General features: G+C 47.6%; 1 protein-coding gene across 1 annotated transcript in view; it reads left to right on the forward strand.

Moving 5' to 3' along the window:
• Positions 1 to 19,451, forward strand: part of TDRD9 (tudor domain containing 9) — a 2,559,831-nt gene that overhangs the window by 212,210 nt on the left and 2,328,170 nt on the right. The window contains exon 3 of the mRNA XM_069638191.1: positions 17,340 to 17,437. Coding sequence (XP_069494292.1) covers positions 17,340 to 17,437 — 98 coding nt within the window. The remainder of the gene's footprint in view (positions 1 to 17,339; positions 17,438 to 19,451) is intronic.

Genomic DNA, 19,451 nt, shown 5'->3' on the forward strand with positions numbered 1-19,451 from the left:
CGCAGTCTGCATGTGGGAATGGGCTCTCGAGAACGACACTTACCTCAGGGCTTTCCACCTCCCTGGGGAATCCAACCTGGAAAGGGACAGGCTGAGTAGAATGGGGGCTTAAAATTACGAGTGGTAATTGAACAACCTGATAATAAAGGAGATCTTCCTCAGATGGGAGCATCACCAGGTGGATCTTTTTGCCTCGTGGGACAACAGGAAATGCCAACAGTGCGTCTCCTGGCAGGGACAGGCCTCCGGCCCCCTCAGCGACGCATTCCAGATCCAATGGAACGACATGACGGCATATGCCTTTCCACTCACACTCCTAGTCCACAGGGTGATCTGCAAGATAAAGGAATCCCGGCACCTCAGCTTTAGCTCCCTGGTGGCTGGCCATACCGTGGTTCTCCGAGCTCCTCAGCCTTTCGGACGGACCACCTATTCACCTACTGCTGGGCCCAGCTCCTCTCCTGACCCAGCAAGGTGGCAGGGTACTCCAGCCTGCTCCTCCCAAGCTAACCCTCGCAGATTGGCTCCTGAGCAAGTCCCGCTGAAACACTTTAGCCTATCTCAGGCTAATCTAGAGATCATCCAGGGCGCTAGAAACAATGCTACTAGCAGCCAATATAAGAGTAAATGGTGCATCTGGCAGGCCTCCACAGGCCTTACACACCTATGAAGAAGCCACACCCGGTGTGGGACCTTAATGTTGTGTCGGGCGCCTCGGCGCACACATCTTTTTGATCCTATGGCGCCTGCGGACATGAGGCTGGTCAACATAAAGACCGCTCTGCTCATGAGCCTCACCTCGCAGAGTCAGCGAGATCCAGGCTCTGGTGGCATCAGAACTCTGCACCACTTTTCACAGGGACAAGGTCGCTCTGCAGACGCACCCTGCTTTCCTACCCACGGTGTCGTCCTCATGCCATCTCAACGAGGAACTAGCGGACACCTTGTTCGTCTCTTTCGGTGGGTCAAGGCCAGGTTGTCCAAGGCATCCATAGCAAGGGGATGGTTGCGGCAATCAAGGAGGCCAATGCGGGGCAGCACAAACCAGTGCCAGCTAACTTACATGCCCATGCAATCAGAGCCAAGGCCACGGCCATAGCGTTCCAACGGCTGTGCCGTGGCAGTTCATCAGCAGGGCAGCTTCCTGGTCACCCCTTCGGTTTTCTGTAAACACTACTGTTTGGATGCCACCTCTAGGTCAGATGTGGCATTCGGTTCTAAGAAACTTGTGTTCTTAAGGAGGGGCTCCCCGCCACCCTGGGGCTACTTTCAGTTGTAATCGCCCGTACAGTATGGAGGAAAGGGGACTGGTACGAAAGAGTAATTATAAGTTACTCACCGTAGTGACTAACGTACTCTTAGTCCATAGTCCCCTCTCCTCCATACGTCCCACCATGCTCCCCCCTAATACGGGTATTATTGGGCAATGCCCACCATTGTCGAGGTGTCAATGGGGACTGAGTGGCGGCGGGGGGGGGGGGGCGGAGTCAGGCGAGCGCATGCCTCCAGGGCTGCGCTGCCGTGCAACTCTAAATTTAAAGGGGAAGATGATTTTTTCTGGTGAAAAAAGGTTGCGTCTCCCGTCCCTCGCAAGGGACGCCCATACAGTATGGAGGAAAGGGAAATTATGGACTAAGAGTATGTTAGTCACGACCCTGAGTGTTAATTTATTCTGCAAGATATTTCATAAATACAAATGCATTCAGCAGTTCCTTTAATAAAAAAAACACTTGAGACACTAAATATCACAAAGACTGAAGAAAAATTAATTCAACCATATATCAAACCAAGGCAAATGTTTTTGTTAGCATGAACATCATATGAATAAAAATGGTACTAAACTGAGAGGCAACCTAATCTTCAAACTTAATTAGATATGAGGGTACCTCTAACTAGTTGCTGCTTGCGAATTTGAAAAAATCAGAACTTACAAAGTGCAACATACACCCAAAGGCATCTTGGCACTGGCCTAAACAAGGGAAGACCTCGAAAAGATAGGCCTTCAAGGAAAGCCTAAATGACATACCGTCAATCCTCGGTAGGGCTAAAGCAAGGGAGTTCCACAACTAAATAGGACTGTATGCCAACTTGAGTCTGCCTAAAGCGGCAGACCTCAAAGGCCCCAGCGGAACGCAGGGACCGGCGAAGCACATAGAATTTTAACTACGCCTGCAGGTAGGCCGCCCCTGTCCCATGGAGGGCAAGGAAGACCAGAGTACCTTTGAAGTGTTCCCGCTTTGCCACTGGGAGCCAATGAAGGCTATGTAAAACTAGGTAGATGTGGGCGCTGTGAAAGGTAGATGTAGCCACATGGGCTGCTGAGTTCTGTATTCTGCAGGCGCCGAATACGGTAGGCCAGCTGTGAAAGGAACAGTGAGTTACAATAGTCTAGGGACGATAGTATCAGGGAGGACACCATCAGTGCCTGGGGGTGGAGAGGCAGAAACCGCAGAACCGTGCTGAGCATGTTGATCTGAAAATGCCCCACTTGGCAAATTGCAGAAAACCTGTGCACCCATTGATGAGGTTATTTTAACCCCCAGGTCTTTTCACCATCGACACTCGGGAGGGGCAGGGACCCAACAAAGACAGCCAGAAGAGGGGGGACCAAAGAGCAGCAGCCTCAGAAGACACCAGCACCAGTACCTCTGCCTTTTCCTCGTTCAGTTGCAGCCAGTTAATATGCACCCACTCTCTCACGGCTTCCAAGCACGTCCTAAGTCTAGCAGCAGTCTCTGGTAATGCCAAGTCAAGCCGGACCAGGATCTGCATGGGCATAAATGGAGAAGCAGTGGAAGGAGATTAGCTCAGTGATCGGCTGAACATACATGTTAAAAACCAGGAAAATGGTGGAGGGACACCACAAGAACGTGCAGTGGGAGCCGAGCGACAAGGAGAGGGGGGGACTGGGAGCATTCTGGTAGAAAAGTGAACCAGGCCAACACAGTACCAGAGAGTCCGGGCCCAGCTAGGCGACTCAGGACAGCATGATCGGTGAGATCAAAGGTGGCAGATGGGTCAAGCAATATCACTGCCCCCTTGATCCTCCAGCTGCACGAGATTGTCCACGTCGCAAGACTGTCCATCACTGAGACAAGGACCCCTTCTGTGCCATGACCACCTCCGTGCCATGATCTAGCTGAAACCCTGACTGAGAAGGGTGAAAAAAGATTCCTCCAGGAAATTGGTAAGAAAAGGACAGACCGATGACTCAAGCAGTTTCATCAGAAACGGAGGAAGCCGAGAAATGGGCCAAAAGTTGGCAGGCACCGAAGAGTCGAGCATGGGTTTTTTCAGCAGAGGGATCACCAAAGGGTGCCTAAGGAAAGACGGAATACGACCCAGATTTCAAAGCGTCATTAACGGCCTAAGAAACTAACGATCTGGATGCTCACTGCCTAGAAAACCCACAAAGGATCACATGAATGGGGAGGCCGATTTCAGCATACTTGAGGCCGCTACAATTTAATCAGGAGAAAAGACTGCAAAATAATCCCAGATCTGGCCCAGCGGTGCAGCGGTCGCCTCTAAATATGGGGGGGACTGCAAGTTGGAGATCTGAATGTTCTCTTGAAGGGCCACAATTGTTTACTAACAGTGCAAAAAGTGAATCCGTTTGCGATGCAGGAACCCCCTGGGGGAGAGTGGACAAGAACCAAACCAGTTTAAATAATTTCGGAGGCTGGTTAAGAGAGGTTTCCACCCGTTGGGTCAAAAAACGGCACATTTTGCCTCTAGTATTGCGTTGTAATACTGGCCAGTGATATGCTGCAGGGCTTGCCTGGCTATAGGGCAGTATTACGCCAGGTGCGCTCCACCTACCGCCGTTGAAGGCAGAGGGCACAGCTGATCACTGAACCAGGGTTTAGATGTAACCTCCTCCCATCCCCCTTGTTTTCAGTATTTTGAGTGGAGCAGCAGTCGGCAATTAAAAGCCTGTTCAATCACAAAGATCCTGGGGAGAGCAATCTGCACATAGATTGCAATTGGCTGGAGATCACTGGCTCCCTGGGCAGTACTGGCTCTAGCGATCTTCCAAGAAAATTAAGGAAGTGGTCGGGCCAGAAAATTTTCAGGACAGAATGGACAGATTTACGTACTGGGGGCAGAATTGAAGGAGCATTACCCCGCTGGTGAGTGGGACCCACCAGCGGGGGCAGACTCGGGCTCATCCATGGCCTCAATACATCTAATTGCTGCAGTGTTGGAAGAATAACTTATTTTAAAATTTAAAATCACCCACTAGCCAAAATTGGAACGGCGGAGGTGATGCTCAACTGCTACAAAAGCTTCAACAAACCAAGAGGTCGATGGACCATAGTGAGTGGGGAACGGGTAAAACAGGAAAGCAACGCTTCCATGATCAAGCGCAAGCGGAACCATGCTACCCGAAAACTGATTCCTGTAGTAACCGCTACTCGGCCCCAGTTGATCAGCAGCCCAATCAACATGCAGGATCTTAAAGCCAGGGGGCAGCATCTGAACCATCACCGGGCCAGAAGACTCAACTGAGGCAAGTTTCTGTGATGAAAGAAAAATCAGGGGGGGGGGGGTGCGGTCACTCAGTAAATCATTGCATTGGGCAGAATGAGCAACGAGGGAGCCATCCATAAAACAGTACACATTGTTGTGGTGGAGAAGGGTATTGTGTAGAGGGAGGTGCTAAATCTAGATGCCATTCCCGAGAGAAGGTGCATGCGCGGTCTTGCCTCCTGGTAGATGAGTGCCAGCTGAGAAGGTCACGATACTGAAAGAATAGTGGAAAGGGAGAAAAGACTCCGGTCTCCCTCTAAGAAGGTTAGTAAAGTAAAATACACCCAGAAATGAAGTAAATCAGTTTAGCCCAGCTCCCTATACTGCCAGGCATTATCTCGCATGTTCAACTGTTTCTCAGTATTCGGGTCCTAGACCCATTTCTCAGTTCAGTAATGTCTCTGATTCAGGCCTGGTTAACGATCCTGCCATGCCTCTCTTCAGATCTCTCCGGGGTGTTCTCGCACCCAATATATACTTATGTTTTCTCTTTGGTCCCACTGGGACGAGGAAGATGCTTCTGCACGTCCTCTTAACCACAGCCTCTAGGGTACCTTCCAACTTGGTCCGCTAGGGTTCCGGTCCTCGGCAACACCGCGAAGCTTCTTCGGCTTCCCCTTGGCTCTCGTGGTCTGCTCTGTGGCACCGTCCCATTGGTTTCTATCTGCACGTCGGGTCATGACTGAACGGCTCGGATGGCTGCCTTCCTGCTACCGGACATCGGGTTCTCCAGCCTTTGGGTAATGCTTGTCTCTTTTACGCCTTCTTGGTCCCCGCCTTCTGGCTCCAGGCATTCTGGGTCTGCAACACATCCTCTGCGCGGCCTTGCTCCCTAGCTTGATACTCCTCTGAGGCAGGACTAACGCTGTGGAGAGTCATTCGTTTTTATGGCAGATTGACTCTCGAGTCTTGGATAGCTAGCATGTTTGTCTTGGTTTCGTGTAGGGCTCTTCATTGCCCTGCTCTTCCTTGTGTCAGTACTTTTGGAATCATCCATACTCGCTCTTCTTTCACTCTTCCTCATCAGTCTCATCTACCTGACAAGTCTGCTATTTGAGGTAACTAGCAGAAGAAAGAGGAGACAAAGCGTGGGAGTGCTTGGGCCTTATCTATGTTGTTGGGTGAGCAGTGTCTGGCGGCATGTCGTTTAATATACTGTGTTCTCCTTAGATAGTGTTCACCTCTGCCACAGATGGGGTCCCCTCCCATGGGATCCTCCCACTGAGTACCACTCCAGGGGGACTATCGGGTAGCAGTATCACCTCCCTGGCTCCATATGAAGGGCCCCCTCCCGGGGAGAAGTGACAACACCAAATGACTCGTGTCACTATGCACAACACAATTAAAATGCAAAAAGTCATTAATGGAAAAAACTGAGATCCTTGTCATTGCCTCTACCTCTAATCAAGAAATCAGTCCCCTTAAAAACAAACTACCTGCCTCACCAGGTCATGATGGGCGACCTCACAAATCATGCCCGGTAATCTCCATAGAAGCACCTGCCTTACCAATTCATGACTGGCAACTTCATAGAAGCATCTGCCTAAAGCAATACCTTGATACCTTTCTCAGTGTGATATCAATGAAGGGTAAAAGGCCTCTCATACTAACTCTAGTAGGTAGGATGGTGAGGGTAGGATGGTGAGGGCTGCATAAGACTGGATGCCTGCGATGATCCACAATTTATGGAAAAATTGGAAAAATATAAAAAAGCAACCAATTAATGCACAATTAACTCATCACAAAAGCATAAAAAGTAGGACAAATGCTTCAAAAATATTAAATGTCAATAAGGATTAATGGTGCCTGCATTAGCCAACTCTTAAGCAAAAATTGAGACTAGAGGGAAGTTTAACGACCCAGTTAGGCAACCCCTCTGCACGTTACTAACCCAATTTCAACAACTGTGCTATTATGTCAAGTTGTGTCAGAGTCTGTATCACACCTTACCTAACTCTATTTCGCATTACTTCACAACATTTTTAAAAGAGCAATTAGTTTGGTAATGTACAAAAATATAATTTTTATTGAATGCATTTTAAAATCGATCTAACAGGAAAGTCAACATGGCAATAAAACACGTTGGCTAAAATGCTTCGTGCTCAACAATGCCTTTAGTTAATTTCGCAATACTAATCATTCACTCTAAAAACGAATTTTACTCAATCATACAAATCACTCCATTCACCCAATGCGTTAGCCAATCCAGAATATAATCTGTTAATAGGTGGCAAGTTGATTTGCCTTGGGAGAGGAAAGCAAAAGGATTCCCCATGCAGCTCAAGCAAATCAAAGCTCTACACAAAATTCAATCGGCATAGTCCTTTGGGGACTCAAAATGACTCGCAACCACCACAAACGAAGCTTAGTGGCTTTAAAATCCAGCTAAAATGGGGGGAAAAAGGGAGTTGACCACTCTCTTCTGGAAATCCTAGGCTTCCTCCGGCCCTTCGTCTTTTGCCCCCTCGTCTTTCTAGCTCTGCCGCTGAACAGCTGTGTGTGGGGTTTAAAGCCTGTCTTATTTATACTCACTCACTGGGCTCCCACTGTCCCATGCCTACATCCATCAAAGTTGTCTGAATAGAGGGGAGATACCTGCTGCGTAGCGGTGGAATCACCGAACGCCATTGAGCTTGTGTAAACTATCCAATGTCTGCTTCGTCCTTCAAAACTCGAAGTTTTCCAAACAAAGATATTTGCGAACAGCATCAAGCTTGTGTATACTTGTCACAAATTGCGCAGGGCACCCAGGTAGGTTTTGGGTGTCTGTGCTGATGTAAGGGGGCAGGTAAGCGCACACAGCAGGAAGCTAAACAAGAATGAAGAATGGCCAAGGTAATTCAGAACAACGGAACATGCACAAAGGGCAGATCTCGATGGTGAACAGGAAGGGATGGGAACCATGCAGTGGACAAACAGTGAGGAATCCCACTAGGGGTGTATACACAGGTTGGACTTCGAGACTGCCCACAGATATAAGGGAAGCTCAATGCCCCTTTGTAAGTTACTTTTACAGGCACCACTCCTTGCAAGCCCATGGAAAGGGGAAGCAGGAGTGGCTTCTGTGTCTGGACCCTAGGACACAAACAAGGTGTGTACTTACACGAGACAAGCCGGTATGGGTCCAGCCGGAACCTACAGCAGATGCCTTCTGAGGGAACAGAACGCAACACACTGTTAAATGTAATTTACTATAGACTACAAGTAAAATAAGACAAGGGAAGGGGCAGAAATTGCCTGCTGGGGAGCCCAGCAGCCAAACTCTGAACAAAGGAATAACAGAAGCACAAGTGAGGACAAGAACAGTAACATAAATAACTAGGGACAACTAGGCAGTCAAGTAAATGTTTAGAAGGGGAAAAGCAAGTAGAAAATAATCTATTTGCAATAATACAGGAGACGAACTGCAGACCGGTAATCAGGAACTGTAAATCTGTACTGGAATAACAAGGGCAGGACAGAAGACTGATACAAGGAAACCCAGCACTGGAACTTGGAAGCTAAAGCCAGGAAACGCCGACTGGAGGAAAGGAAGCAGGAACAGCAGGCAGGGAGCCAGCCAGATAATAGGAAGTAGAGAGCAAGGGGCTGGAGACAGGGCACAATGACTGCAAAAGTGGTGCAGGGCTGCAATGCAGGAGGATCAGAAGAGCAGGGCAGAAAGCAGAGGACACTAGCTGGCTGCAAGGCAGGGAGCCCAGAGGAGCAGGGCAGAAGGCAGAGCAGAGTAGCAGGCTGCAAGGCAGGGAGCCTAGAGGAGCAGGGCAGAAGGCAGAGGAGAGTGGCGGGGCTGTCAGGCAGGTAGCACCAGGCACTGGAACAGGAGCAGGATCTGACAGCAACAGGAAACAGCAGAATATTGTGGCTCAAGGCAGAAAGGGCTGGGAGCGAACTCGGTGCAAGAGACCAGTGCTCCTCCACGCAGCTGTTTAAATACTGCCCTGTGCTCAAGCAGGCTAATTGGCAGCACCTGGCGCAGAACACCTGAAGGTAATCTGCCTTCTCCCTCTCTGCTCCTGGGAAGGTGAAAGTAGCACTGATCTCTAGGGCTTCTGGGGATTGTCGTTCCAACACTGATGCATAGGAATAACTAGGAAATGAGAACTGCTGCAAGGTGCATTATGGGAATTGAAGTCAATGTTTTAGGAAATATAGATTTCGGAAAGGAAATGTCGAATAATGATTTAGTGGCTTCTTTGAAGATGGTAGGAAACACCCTATGGGTCTAAAGACGGCGCCACCCAGAGACAGAGATGCAGAAGCATGACCATACTAAAGCAAGGTCGGTTCAGCACATCTCTATCCATCAGTAGTTTAAAGCTGCTCGGCCACTTAAATTTGAGATGGAAAGAGTGCTGTAGTTCTTTAGCATTGCTATCTCTGGTTTACTTTTCATCCGAACACTTGGCACTCGTCCCAGAAAAGCCTAGAGAGCAGTGAACAGCTGTGTTCATAGAAAGTCTATAGTGTTCTAGCTGTAAGGTCGCGGGTGCTCGTCCCAGTTGCTTGCATAAGAACCCCGATTTAATTTCACATTGCTAAGGCTGATCTGGCGAAAGGTCGGAGGAACCAGTCAGCTTAAATAGACTGGTTCCTCCGACCTTTCGGAGCCAAAATGCGATCATATGTTAAGGATAAAAGTAGTATGATTAACATTATGAAACCTCAAAAGATGGGTCAGAATGAGACACTAGTAACACTCAATGTGGTTTCTTTACACACCAGCATACCACAATGGGGGTGTCTCGACGTTATGGAAAGGTTTCTAAATAAACGGACTTCCACTAGATTGGCATTAACGGAGAATTATTTTCTTGATGAGGGAACCTTCTTTAATCAAAAGAACGGGACGAGTATGGGGGCAACATTTGCCCCCGACTTGGCAAATCTTTACATGGATAATCTGCAAACAAATTCCAGTTACCATGTTGGCAATCAATTTAAAAAGAACATTGTGATGTGGCATCGGTCTATAGATGTTTTTATGCATCGGAAAGGGCCGATCGTTGAACTCCAGACCTTCCAAACATGGCTGAATGGACAAAATCAATTCATAACATGTACCATCAGTCATGATGAATATAAAATGCCTTTTTTGGATTTGGAATTCTAAAAGATGAGTCATGTCAATCTTGAAACTATTCTATATAAAAAACCAACGGATAAAAACACCTTGTTGGAATACAACAGCTTCCACCCACAAAGTCCAAAACAAAATTTACTGATGGGGCAGTTTCTGCGGATACGCAGAAACTGTACCCAAATGAAGACTACAAACACCATGGAAAGGCCCTGAAAACTCGACAGAGATTGAGGGTATCCTAAGGACATAATACACAGCGTCTATAAACGGGCACAGCACGCCAATCGGGAGACATGCCTCCATCCAGCTAGTAAAGTGAATCTTGATAAAATACCTTGCATGAGCACCTTCAGTCCAATTAGTAATGCTCTTTGCAGAGTTATCCTAAAAAAACTGGAACATAGTCAAAACCGCTGACTTCAATCCTCTGCCACCACGTTTCGCATTTAAGCGACAAAAAAAATCTGAGCAACGCTTTCGCCCACACATAACCTGTTAACAACACCATCCAACTCAGGCAACCAGCTCTATGGGGCCTTCCACCAGTAGTAGGTCACCATAGATGCGGGAATTGCTGTGTATGTGCACTTACGAAGGATACTAAAACTGTGAACTTGAAAGGTATCGAAGTCAAACTAACCAGCTTTACCAACTGCTTGACACAGTTGGCTGTATGTCGTCCTATGCCCTTGCGATTTACTCTTGTTAGGCAGAATTATATGCTGTAACCTTTGGGAACACTACACACAATTAAGACTACAAGTGACAGTACAATTTCACCTTTGGTACAAGCCTGTACTACAGTTATAGTGGTAGCGGTAGCGGAGCAGGCAGACTTATCTCAAGAGTAAGTGAGCAGTACAAATGTTTACACAAGGGACAGCAATTACTATGGATGGTTCAGGCAAGCACTGACTCAAGGTTTCTAAGTAAAAGAATATATATTTATTTACTCCACTATTGTGTAACATTTCACTATTATAAGCAAGTTAAAGAATCACAATCATAAATACACCACACCACTTCCCTTAAATTCCAGACAAGTTAAGCTCACAAAATAAAGTGGGAGCAAAATGGCACTCCAGCAATTTAAAAGGGAGGGAAAGACAAAGTTATTAGAAATTAGGCAAACCAACAGGTAAGTACTCTAGGCAATCGAACAAGAGGAACTTCAGTGAGGAGATCAGCTAGCAAACGCTTAGGGCCAAAGTCAATGCGTCAAAAAGTCTTTTGCTCAAGATTACACAGTTCAGGGTAGTTTGCGGTAAAGTTCGTGGCACAGATTCCGGACGAGGTTGGTTGGTAGAAAAGTTTGTTCGAAGAGCAGGACAAGCCCTCGGATTGGCAAAAGATTTAAAACACTTTTACTGCGGTTGAACGAAACGGCCAACCGGATTTGCACAGTACTATAAAACGGAGAGGGAGCTGTAGCTGTGGCGGACGTTCCTGGTGGTCCCTGCATGCTCACGGTTCCCGAAGCGACTGTCGGACTGACATGAAGTAGGTAGACTGGAGGGTCCTGCGCCACGCAGGGAAGAAACCAGCAGCAGAGCAAAACAACAAATAAAAGGTGTGCTCCTTTAAAGCCCAAGTAGGGTCCGACCGTTCTGGCTATCCGGCCCACTGTAGCTCTGTACAGCGAATTCGACCAGAGGGGTCCTGGCTTGTAGTTTGGGCGAACTGGTTGGTCCCACCAGCTCAAGGGAAGAAGTTTCCTGGAGGATCTTCTGTCGTCGGATTCTGAAGACTCGGACCTGCAGCAGGGCTTCACCGGGAGGTTGTCGTTGTAGGGGTCCTCTTCTTCCAGTTGCTCGTTGGTTCGTTTGTTCCAGTGGCGACTCTGCCTTTCCAGTCCCAGAGACCTGCTTTTTATGCAGTTCCCCCATACATACAGCCTGGCTGTCAATCACACAGCAGGGTGGCTGTCCTGGCAAGGGCAGTCCCCTTAGCCAATCAAACAGGACTGCGACTTGAGTTACCAAGGGAACCCATGGCAGGGGTCCGAAGCGAAGATCCCTCCCTCACATCCTGCCTACCTAGAGTTTCAGGCGCCTTAAGGAGGGCTTCTGTGCAGAAGCCTGCGAAAAGACAGCGAACAAAGGCATCTCCGGTTTGGTGCGCAGAGGAAAAGAAATGGCGAATAAACCCAGCCGGAACCAAAATAAAATGTATCTGGTAAAGCAGGTTTATGTTCGAGGCTAATATAATAGCCTAAAACATTACCACGTTTATATAAGGTAATTGCGGTAGAAAAGTTAGGGTAGTTGCCACTGCCACCAGCCAAGTCTTGATTTAAAGGGAGCGAAACAAGGCTCCAAGAGACAGACAAAAAGGGATAAGAGTTAACCCTTTCCAATACTACATGTAAAATGGGGTGTACTGGGTCTGTGGTTTAAAGTGACTAAAGTAAAGTTAATGGCAACTTTACCCTTTTCTGGGGGACAGTTGTCAGCCCCAGAAAAATGGAGTCGGTGGGAAGTCTAAAAGACAACCCTGTGTCACTGCACTGAAGGTGCTTTGTAACGCACACACAAGTGGTGCTCATGGAGTAGGTGAGGCTCCAGAGCCCAAGAACACACAAATGGTAAAATCACACATGGCAAAACACATGTAAGAGTGGGGAAAAAAGGCTCACTCTTACCAGGTGAAAACAAGTAAATCCTAGAAATACAGCAACGCTGCTGAGGGACTCATGAGGTAAAGTAAATCGGCCATTTATGAGAATTCTCTATATTGGGAAGACTAAGCGACAAGTTTGTCAAAGAATAGGCGAACATCTCTCATGCATCAAACCTAAGGTTGAGAACAAACCACTTGTGGCACACTACATCCAATTTAAACATAAACGCACTGATATGTTTTGTTGCGTCCTCAAAGTAATAAAGATCTCCAAGAGGAGGAATTCAAGATGTTTTAAGAAAAGGTGAGAAAAAATGGATTTATGATTTTGATACAATTAAAAATGGCCTAAACATAGCTGTCGAGTGGAACCTTTTTATGTAATTCTGAGGACATGAGAACAGTCAACAGTGTCTGTTCTTCCAGTTAATGGAGCAGGGACAAACCATCTATATGTTCAGAAAGGCTGCAGATGGGCCAGTTGAGCAACTGATATAGAAAGACAAGTGGGGCTATCGTATCTAATCAATCGCACTGAAGTGCGTGTGAGGTCGCCCTGATGTTGAGGATCCCTTGATTTCATGTAACAACATAAGCAAATGTAACTTTGTTTTTTTCCCTTGATAAGGTAAGTAAAAACTGGCAATATGAAAAGTTATGCTGTTGCCACGAGTGAATCACCTGTAAGTAAGACTTTAATCAACAGAAAACATATGTTGGGGTGTAGGGGGTATAGTAACTAAGGTGGTAACCAAGGAGCCATCTCTAACCATAGAAGTTACCACGGATGGACGGCTGAGTTTGGGAGACCTCGCAGTCATAGTCCCAAACAAGGGCGGCACGTCAGATTGTCCAACCCGTGCTGCAGGGGAGTTCCGGGCCCCCACTATGTCATCTTGCCCATCATTTCCGCTTCCTGCCTTTGGTGAACCATGCCCGGGGATGGAGGGGGAACTGGTTCGACATTCAGAGTTTACCAGTGGCTGTCAATCATCCAGCCTCCCCTTTGTCATTTCCCCTGGTACCTCATTGGGTGCGTTTTGCCCAGAACTTGCACATGCTGAGGATGTTGTAGAGGACTGCGATTGTAACTTTGGCTCTGGAATGGTTGTGGGTTTGTCCAGTTCCTCTCCTGCCCCTGTTCCCACAGAGGAGGGACAGCCTATCGACGGCCCCATGAATAACCATCTCCTCCGCTCTCGTAACCCTTGTAACGAGCAAGGGTTTTCATCCTGCTCAGTAGCCAGCCCTTATCTCCATCTCTCCCCACTCAGGACCATCGATCGACCATGTAGTAGCACCAGCATTGACATTGGAACAGGTACTGACACCCCAGCCGGGGGTGTATCCATACCTAGGGGGGCTGGCTGTAAATGCAATCAAGTGTTGGTGGAGCTAGCAGCTATCAGAACTTTGCTCTCATCCCTTTTAGAATCTAAGGGGTGGGCTTTGAGGGATGAGGTGCCTCTGATCACTCCAAACATGGGCAAGGGTCCCCCCGATCCTCCAGGGGTATATCAGGGGGAACAGGCTACCCTGAGCCCTGTTACTGTAGTTCCAACAATCGCCTCCCTTAGCTTGGGGCAGGGGAACGCGGGACCAGCAACTGCCTTTAACCCCAGTGCAAGAAGTGCTAAATTTAAAGAGCTCCACAGGTCGCCCGTCCCTAAGGTAAAGCCTACCCCCTTGCGGGTCTATGTTCCACAAAGAGAGGGCCCACAATGTACCTACCCAGGGAAAAAGAAAATCTATGGCCCACAGGGTGGTGGGGCTCCCTTCCAGCCCCTACCTCATTGTCAGTTCAAACACGCTAGGGTGTTCCTCCATGGGGTTCCTAAATTGGCGAGGGATGTGTATGAATCAAAGGATGCCCTGCTAAATAAAACCTTACACTGGCTACGGTCCACTAAAGGTTGTGCTTCAGTGCAGAGGGAATCCATGATGGGTTGTGTCAGAGTACCTAGTGGGGGGAATCAGCCCTGGGATACTGTGGTACTGGCCTTTAGGGACCCGGGTGTAGCAAATGAAGTATGGGACAACGTGAGGGAGCCGGCAGGACACCCAGGAGTGGGATTCTAATTAGTCCATATCCGGATAAAGGGTTCGGGTGCACCTGGCGGCCAATTGTGAGGTCATCTCCACTGTCCGGCGCTAACCTTATCCCTCTGGGTCGTGATCGGTCAAGCACCTTGATGGAGAGGCCACCGTAAAGGGTCATCTCGGGACAGAATTAGGGATTTAATGAACTGTTGAGTTACTGTTTCTATTCGGGAGTAGTGATTGTAATTGCCTATTTTGTGATGTTTTTGCATGTTTTTTTGTGTTTGATGGATTTCTTTGAAAATCCGAATAAACTTGTTTGACTGACTGTAATATACATTACCATATATATCCCATCCTTCATTGAACATCTGTGCAAATGCTTGCAAAATATATGGTCCTCAAATTTGACAACGAAAAAGTTTAGATGTTTTCAGTAATCCCAAAATAATGATTTACATCACTTACCAATCTGGCCGCAAGCTAAGCGAGGCCACAGCAATCACATGACATGCACACAGCATGCTGCGTGTCCGCGAAGTCTGTTTGTTATTGTTTAAGAAAGCGAAAACAAATTCTGTGGCTGGTCAATTAAAAACCAGACATCCATCAGTGATTCCTCCTTGATGATTCGTAATAAAAAAAAAACTAGGAATTAAGAATAACGAGCCAAGAAGCCATCAATTGACACGCTGTTTGGTGTGTCATGTGACCGCAAATCTCTGTTATAAAAATAAGGCGGAAATGCTCACGCTTTAGAGTCCCGTTTGGAGTTGCCGTGAGTGGATACGTATCAACTAGGAGTGTTCCCGAATTGAGACGGTAAGCAATCACAAATATTCTAGGGGTGAATTAGTAGTTTTACACACGTGTGAGGAAGTGCCATCTTAAACATCTGCTTCTTTGGAGCACAAGCCTGAAAAAATGAAGCTAAAAATGTGAGCTGTTGAGTTAAATGAAGATGACCATTCAATAAGGGTCTTTCTGTTGCATAAAAAGTCTGAAATTAACACTAAGGTTGTTGGAGCTTTCGGATAAATTCTCCAGCAAGTGTCCTCTGCCCCATGTGAAAAAGTGGAGCGTAACATTTTACTTTTCAACAGATCGGGGTTGTTGCATAGATGGTCACCGGTTTGGTGGTTCATTAAAAAAAGAATGGTACTTCTTATCACAAATAGGAAGAAAACTATTCAGCGGCAAACGCGTTGTACAATACCGCAGGTGAGTTACAGCTATTTAACAGACCATCTGTCAGGCAAACAATGTATTGTATAATAGCAAAGGTTAAATTAAATTTGCCTATATTGTAGGTAGCCCTAAAGGCCCCTGAGAAGACTAGACACCATAAAAGGGTCGGCCATCAGAAGCTCAAGTTCCAGAAAAGTGTTTTTCACGGGTCAGTTCTCTAATTGGGCATAATAGTTTTTCTGTCCTGCCACTCACCGCCACAAGACCTTTTTTTAAACTTGAAATGTTTTCTAATAGTGTTTTCTATGTATTTGTTGTAGTTTGGAAACGACCACAAGACCGTTTGGGTACTTGATTTTCCGAATAGAAGAAATTTGTTTGTCCTGGAGAAGGCCTCTTTAACATCTCTAACCAACGGCTAGGGATAGTGCAGTCTGGACTTTGAAGGCCAAAACATATGTCGACTTTTTATAAAGTGCTAAGATCATGCTTCATGTAACCATGTGGAAAACCCTATGAAGGGTCTTCCAGAAAACATTGTGACTCACTTTAGGTTTTAGACAGACAAGTGCTACAACCTAAAAACAGACGGCAACAACTGTGTTTTGTCATCGTGCTGAGAATAATGTCCAATACAAATGTTTATATGATCTTCCTGATTACTTTTTCTGACCTATTGATTTGCTCTGAGTGTTAGTCAATGATTTTCCATCTGTTGTTACCTTAACGGTCTTTTGTTTTACTATGTTTTTAGATTACTCTTTTTGTACTAATAAATTGATTGTGTTGTGCAAACCTAGTAGCAGCCCTGGGGAGGTTTTGTTTGTCCGCTTAAAGAATGAATAGCAGTTTAACGTGCATTGTCCTGCCCTGCAAATTTGGGAAAAAGTGAGGGATAGTCAATCTTGTAGTTTGTTCTGTGCCAGATTACTCTCCCTATTTGCAAGATTGATCCCCCGAGAACAAAAAATTAGGGAGAACCCAATTTTTCTTTACCTTTATTCTGGTAAAGCCACGGTGGCGATAATTACCTCTCCTCTGATATGTAAATTGAAAGGGTGGTAGATGGATCTTGTATCGCTTTAGGCCTTGTTGCCCCACCCTCTAACTGCATTCTAGTTCTTTTAGGAACAGAGCAGAAGACTTCTCCATGCCACAAGAACTTTTCTAAATGGCCACTAATCTAGAGTGCTGGTCTTGGGATTTTTGCATCCTGCCTCGCGTTGGAGATTTATGGACATTGTTAAATTTTTTGTTGAAAAGGAAGGAGGAGCCGAGCGAGTCATGAAAGGAGATTAGGGCGGTGGGTGGGGTTGGACCTGACCTTTGACACTGATAGGTTGATAAGGAAACATTTAGCTACTCTAAAAACACAAGTAAGCCAGGGGAAATGTAGTGTTTGTGAGACGTTTGATTTGTTCTCGATGTCTGCTGAGTGAAAGTAAAGCAAGTAAGGCACAGCTCGCTTCTGTGGTCTCTAATAGACCCAAGACTCCCAGCGCTGTTGTATTCTGGGTAACCTCTATTGAAGTGTAATGGTAGGTTGTAATTGTGCCAATCTTCCCATGATGCACTCTTTTTTTAGGAGGATTTGCCTATTTTTTGGGAGGGCTGGATGTACTCTATGGTAAGTCAATACTAGTGTATTAACTGAATGGGACCACAACTGCTACAGTCAGATTGATTATAATGGCATGTTTTCCTTGCTGGTTCATCTTAATTGAATGCCTTGCACTTTGACTTCCAGCAATTATAAGGGCATGCTTTGTACATTAAAGCAACTTTTTAAAAGCTAGTTTTATACAGCTTACTCTTGTCTTTGGTATTATAAGAAGCACATTATGTTTGATTTGAAACTTGTTTCCCGTTTTTTTAGCTCCAAGGACTGTTGCTGGTGGATTGGACAAGGCAATGTGCATTCCAGACTCGGACTATAAGTACCCCGATTTGCCCATAAGCAAGGACAAGGACGAGGTAGCTATTTCGTCTTCTGGCACTTAATCCGTTGATAACTACACCTTGTTTAGTCATACATGTACATTCTGCATTTCGGCAGTCGCATCTTAGGTTTGTTTTTCAAATATCTTTTAAAAACGTTTTTTTTTTTTAAACCTAATCACTTAATGGGTTAAATTGAGGGGCTACATCAATTTCAGAAGCAATTCAGAAGTTTATTATAGGAAAAATAAAGGCTTTGCGTTAGTAAAATTGTTTTCTTTTCTACACATCTTCCAAATAAATGAAGCAATACAAGCATGCTTCGCCAATCCTGCTGTGTTGAACACATTCTTGTCAGCGGGCGGGAAACCTGGTTTCATGTCTTGCTTGTTCTTCAATTCTGGGTCTCAACTGTTCAGAAATCCTTAAGACTGAGAAAGAACTGGGCGGCCTGGCCAGGAGCGCCAGCTATGGGGCAGCTCCTCTGATGGCCTCCGTTCAGGACCCGCAGCATCCGCTAAAATTATAACCTTTCCGCCGACGACCTGAAGTCACCCCCACAGCGGCTGCTACAATAAGGCATGGAGAGTCCCCCGGAAGTAGAATGTGCTCCTGGGGCGCCCTGATACGAAGCCAGCGAACCGAGCACCCCCCCCCCCCCCCCTGCCCGCCGTATCATTCCAAGATGGCGGACAGGGAGAGCCAGTAAGTAGCTGGGCGGGAGACGTCGGTGAAGCTCCCCGAAGGATAATTGCGAGCTTGCAACCGAGCAGACGGGACTCCTAATGTGAGGCGTCCCCAGAACCTGGAAGAGGGCAGCCCCCGACCCCTTGTGGAGGAAGAAAAACCAAGGAGCAGAACAGTGAAGCGCCGCTGGACAAGTACAGCATAATCCGCTGCGAGGAGAGGCCCCCACTGGAGGGAATAAATCCCAACGGGGATTGGACCCTCCTCCCGCCCTGAGAATCGAATCTCCTGCGGCTGAGGCACAGCACCCCCGGAGCACTGGGGCGTCCATTGGGCCCTGGCAGTGTCCAGTCTGGGATCTTCTGGGGCTCCTTGGATCCTGACGCCCAGCGGAAGCGGCCAGGAGGCACAACCACACGTTGCGGGCCATGAAACGAGGCCCTAGCAACCCGACTGTGTGGCAGCCCATCAGGGGGTGAAAGGTACATGCTGGCCCAGTGATTTGAGCGCCCTGCTCACCCAGGCCCGCAGGTCTGAATCCAGCGCCAACTCCCCCCCCCCCCCCGCTAAGGCAGCAGGGCTCTCTACTCCCCCAGAGGCCCAGGTTGTGGGGACCTGGGAAGTAGGGGAGGGGATGTAAACGAAGGGCCATACAGCCCCCTCCCAACTGCGCCCACACTTGGACGGGGCCATACAGCCCCCTCCCAACTGCGCCCACACTTGGGACGGGGCCATACAGCCCCCTCCCAACTGCGCCCACACTTGGACAAAAGATTCCCTGAGACCCAAGTGAATAAGCAACAGCCCTTTCCCGGGTGAACCAGCAAGTCTCGGGCCCTAGCCCCAGAACCCCCGAAGCAGCCACCCAAAGCAACAGCCCCTCCTCGCCCCCCCCGGCGCAACCCACGGCCTTGCCTGACCCAGGCTGCTGTCTGCTGTTGACAAGCCTGTTACAGCCAGCTCTCGTGGTGATTCCCTCGCCTGCTGATTCCTGGGGCTCCCTGGCCCACTCCCCTCTCTCCCGCAGACAGCCTCGAACCCAACACTTGATCTTCTAAAGAGGAAGTAACTGCCATATATCCTACGGGCCAGCAGTATGGAAGACCCCAGTGGATGACCTAGGAGCCGTCAACCAAGCCCTCTGAGACCTTAGAACCTGAAGAACCAACCACCAAAGTATCTGGAACCGAGAGCTATGGCTAAAAAACCACAAACAGTCCAAGAGCTCACATTTCCACCGTGCTGCTCGCAGTAGATAAGGGTGGAAAAAATCAGACCCTCTTCTCCCCCCCCCCCACCCTCTCCAGCTCACGCCACAGAAGACTCCGGAGGAGCAGGGAAGGCTAGCAACTAAAGACCTCCA

The sequence above is a fragment of the Ambystoma mexicanum genome, chromosome 14 (assembly GCF_040938575.1).
Source record: "Ambystoma mexicanum isolate Mex_15411 chromosome 14, UKY_AmexF1_1, whole genome shotgun sequence".
In the NCBI taxonomy this organism is placed as follows: domain Eukaryota; kingdom Metazoa; phylum Chordata; class Amphibia; order Caudata; family Ambystomatidae; genus Ambystoma; species Ambystoma mexicanum.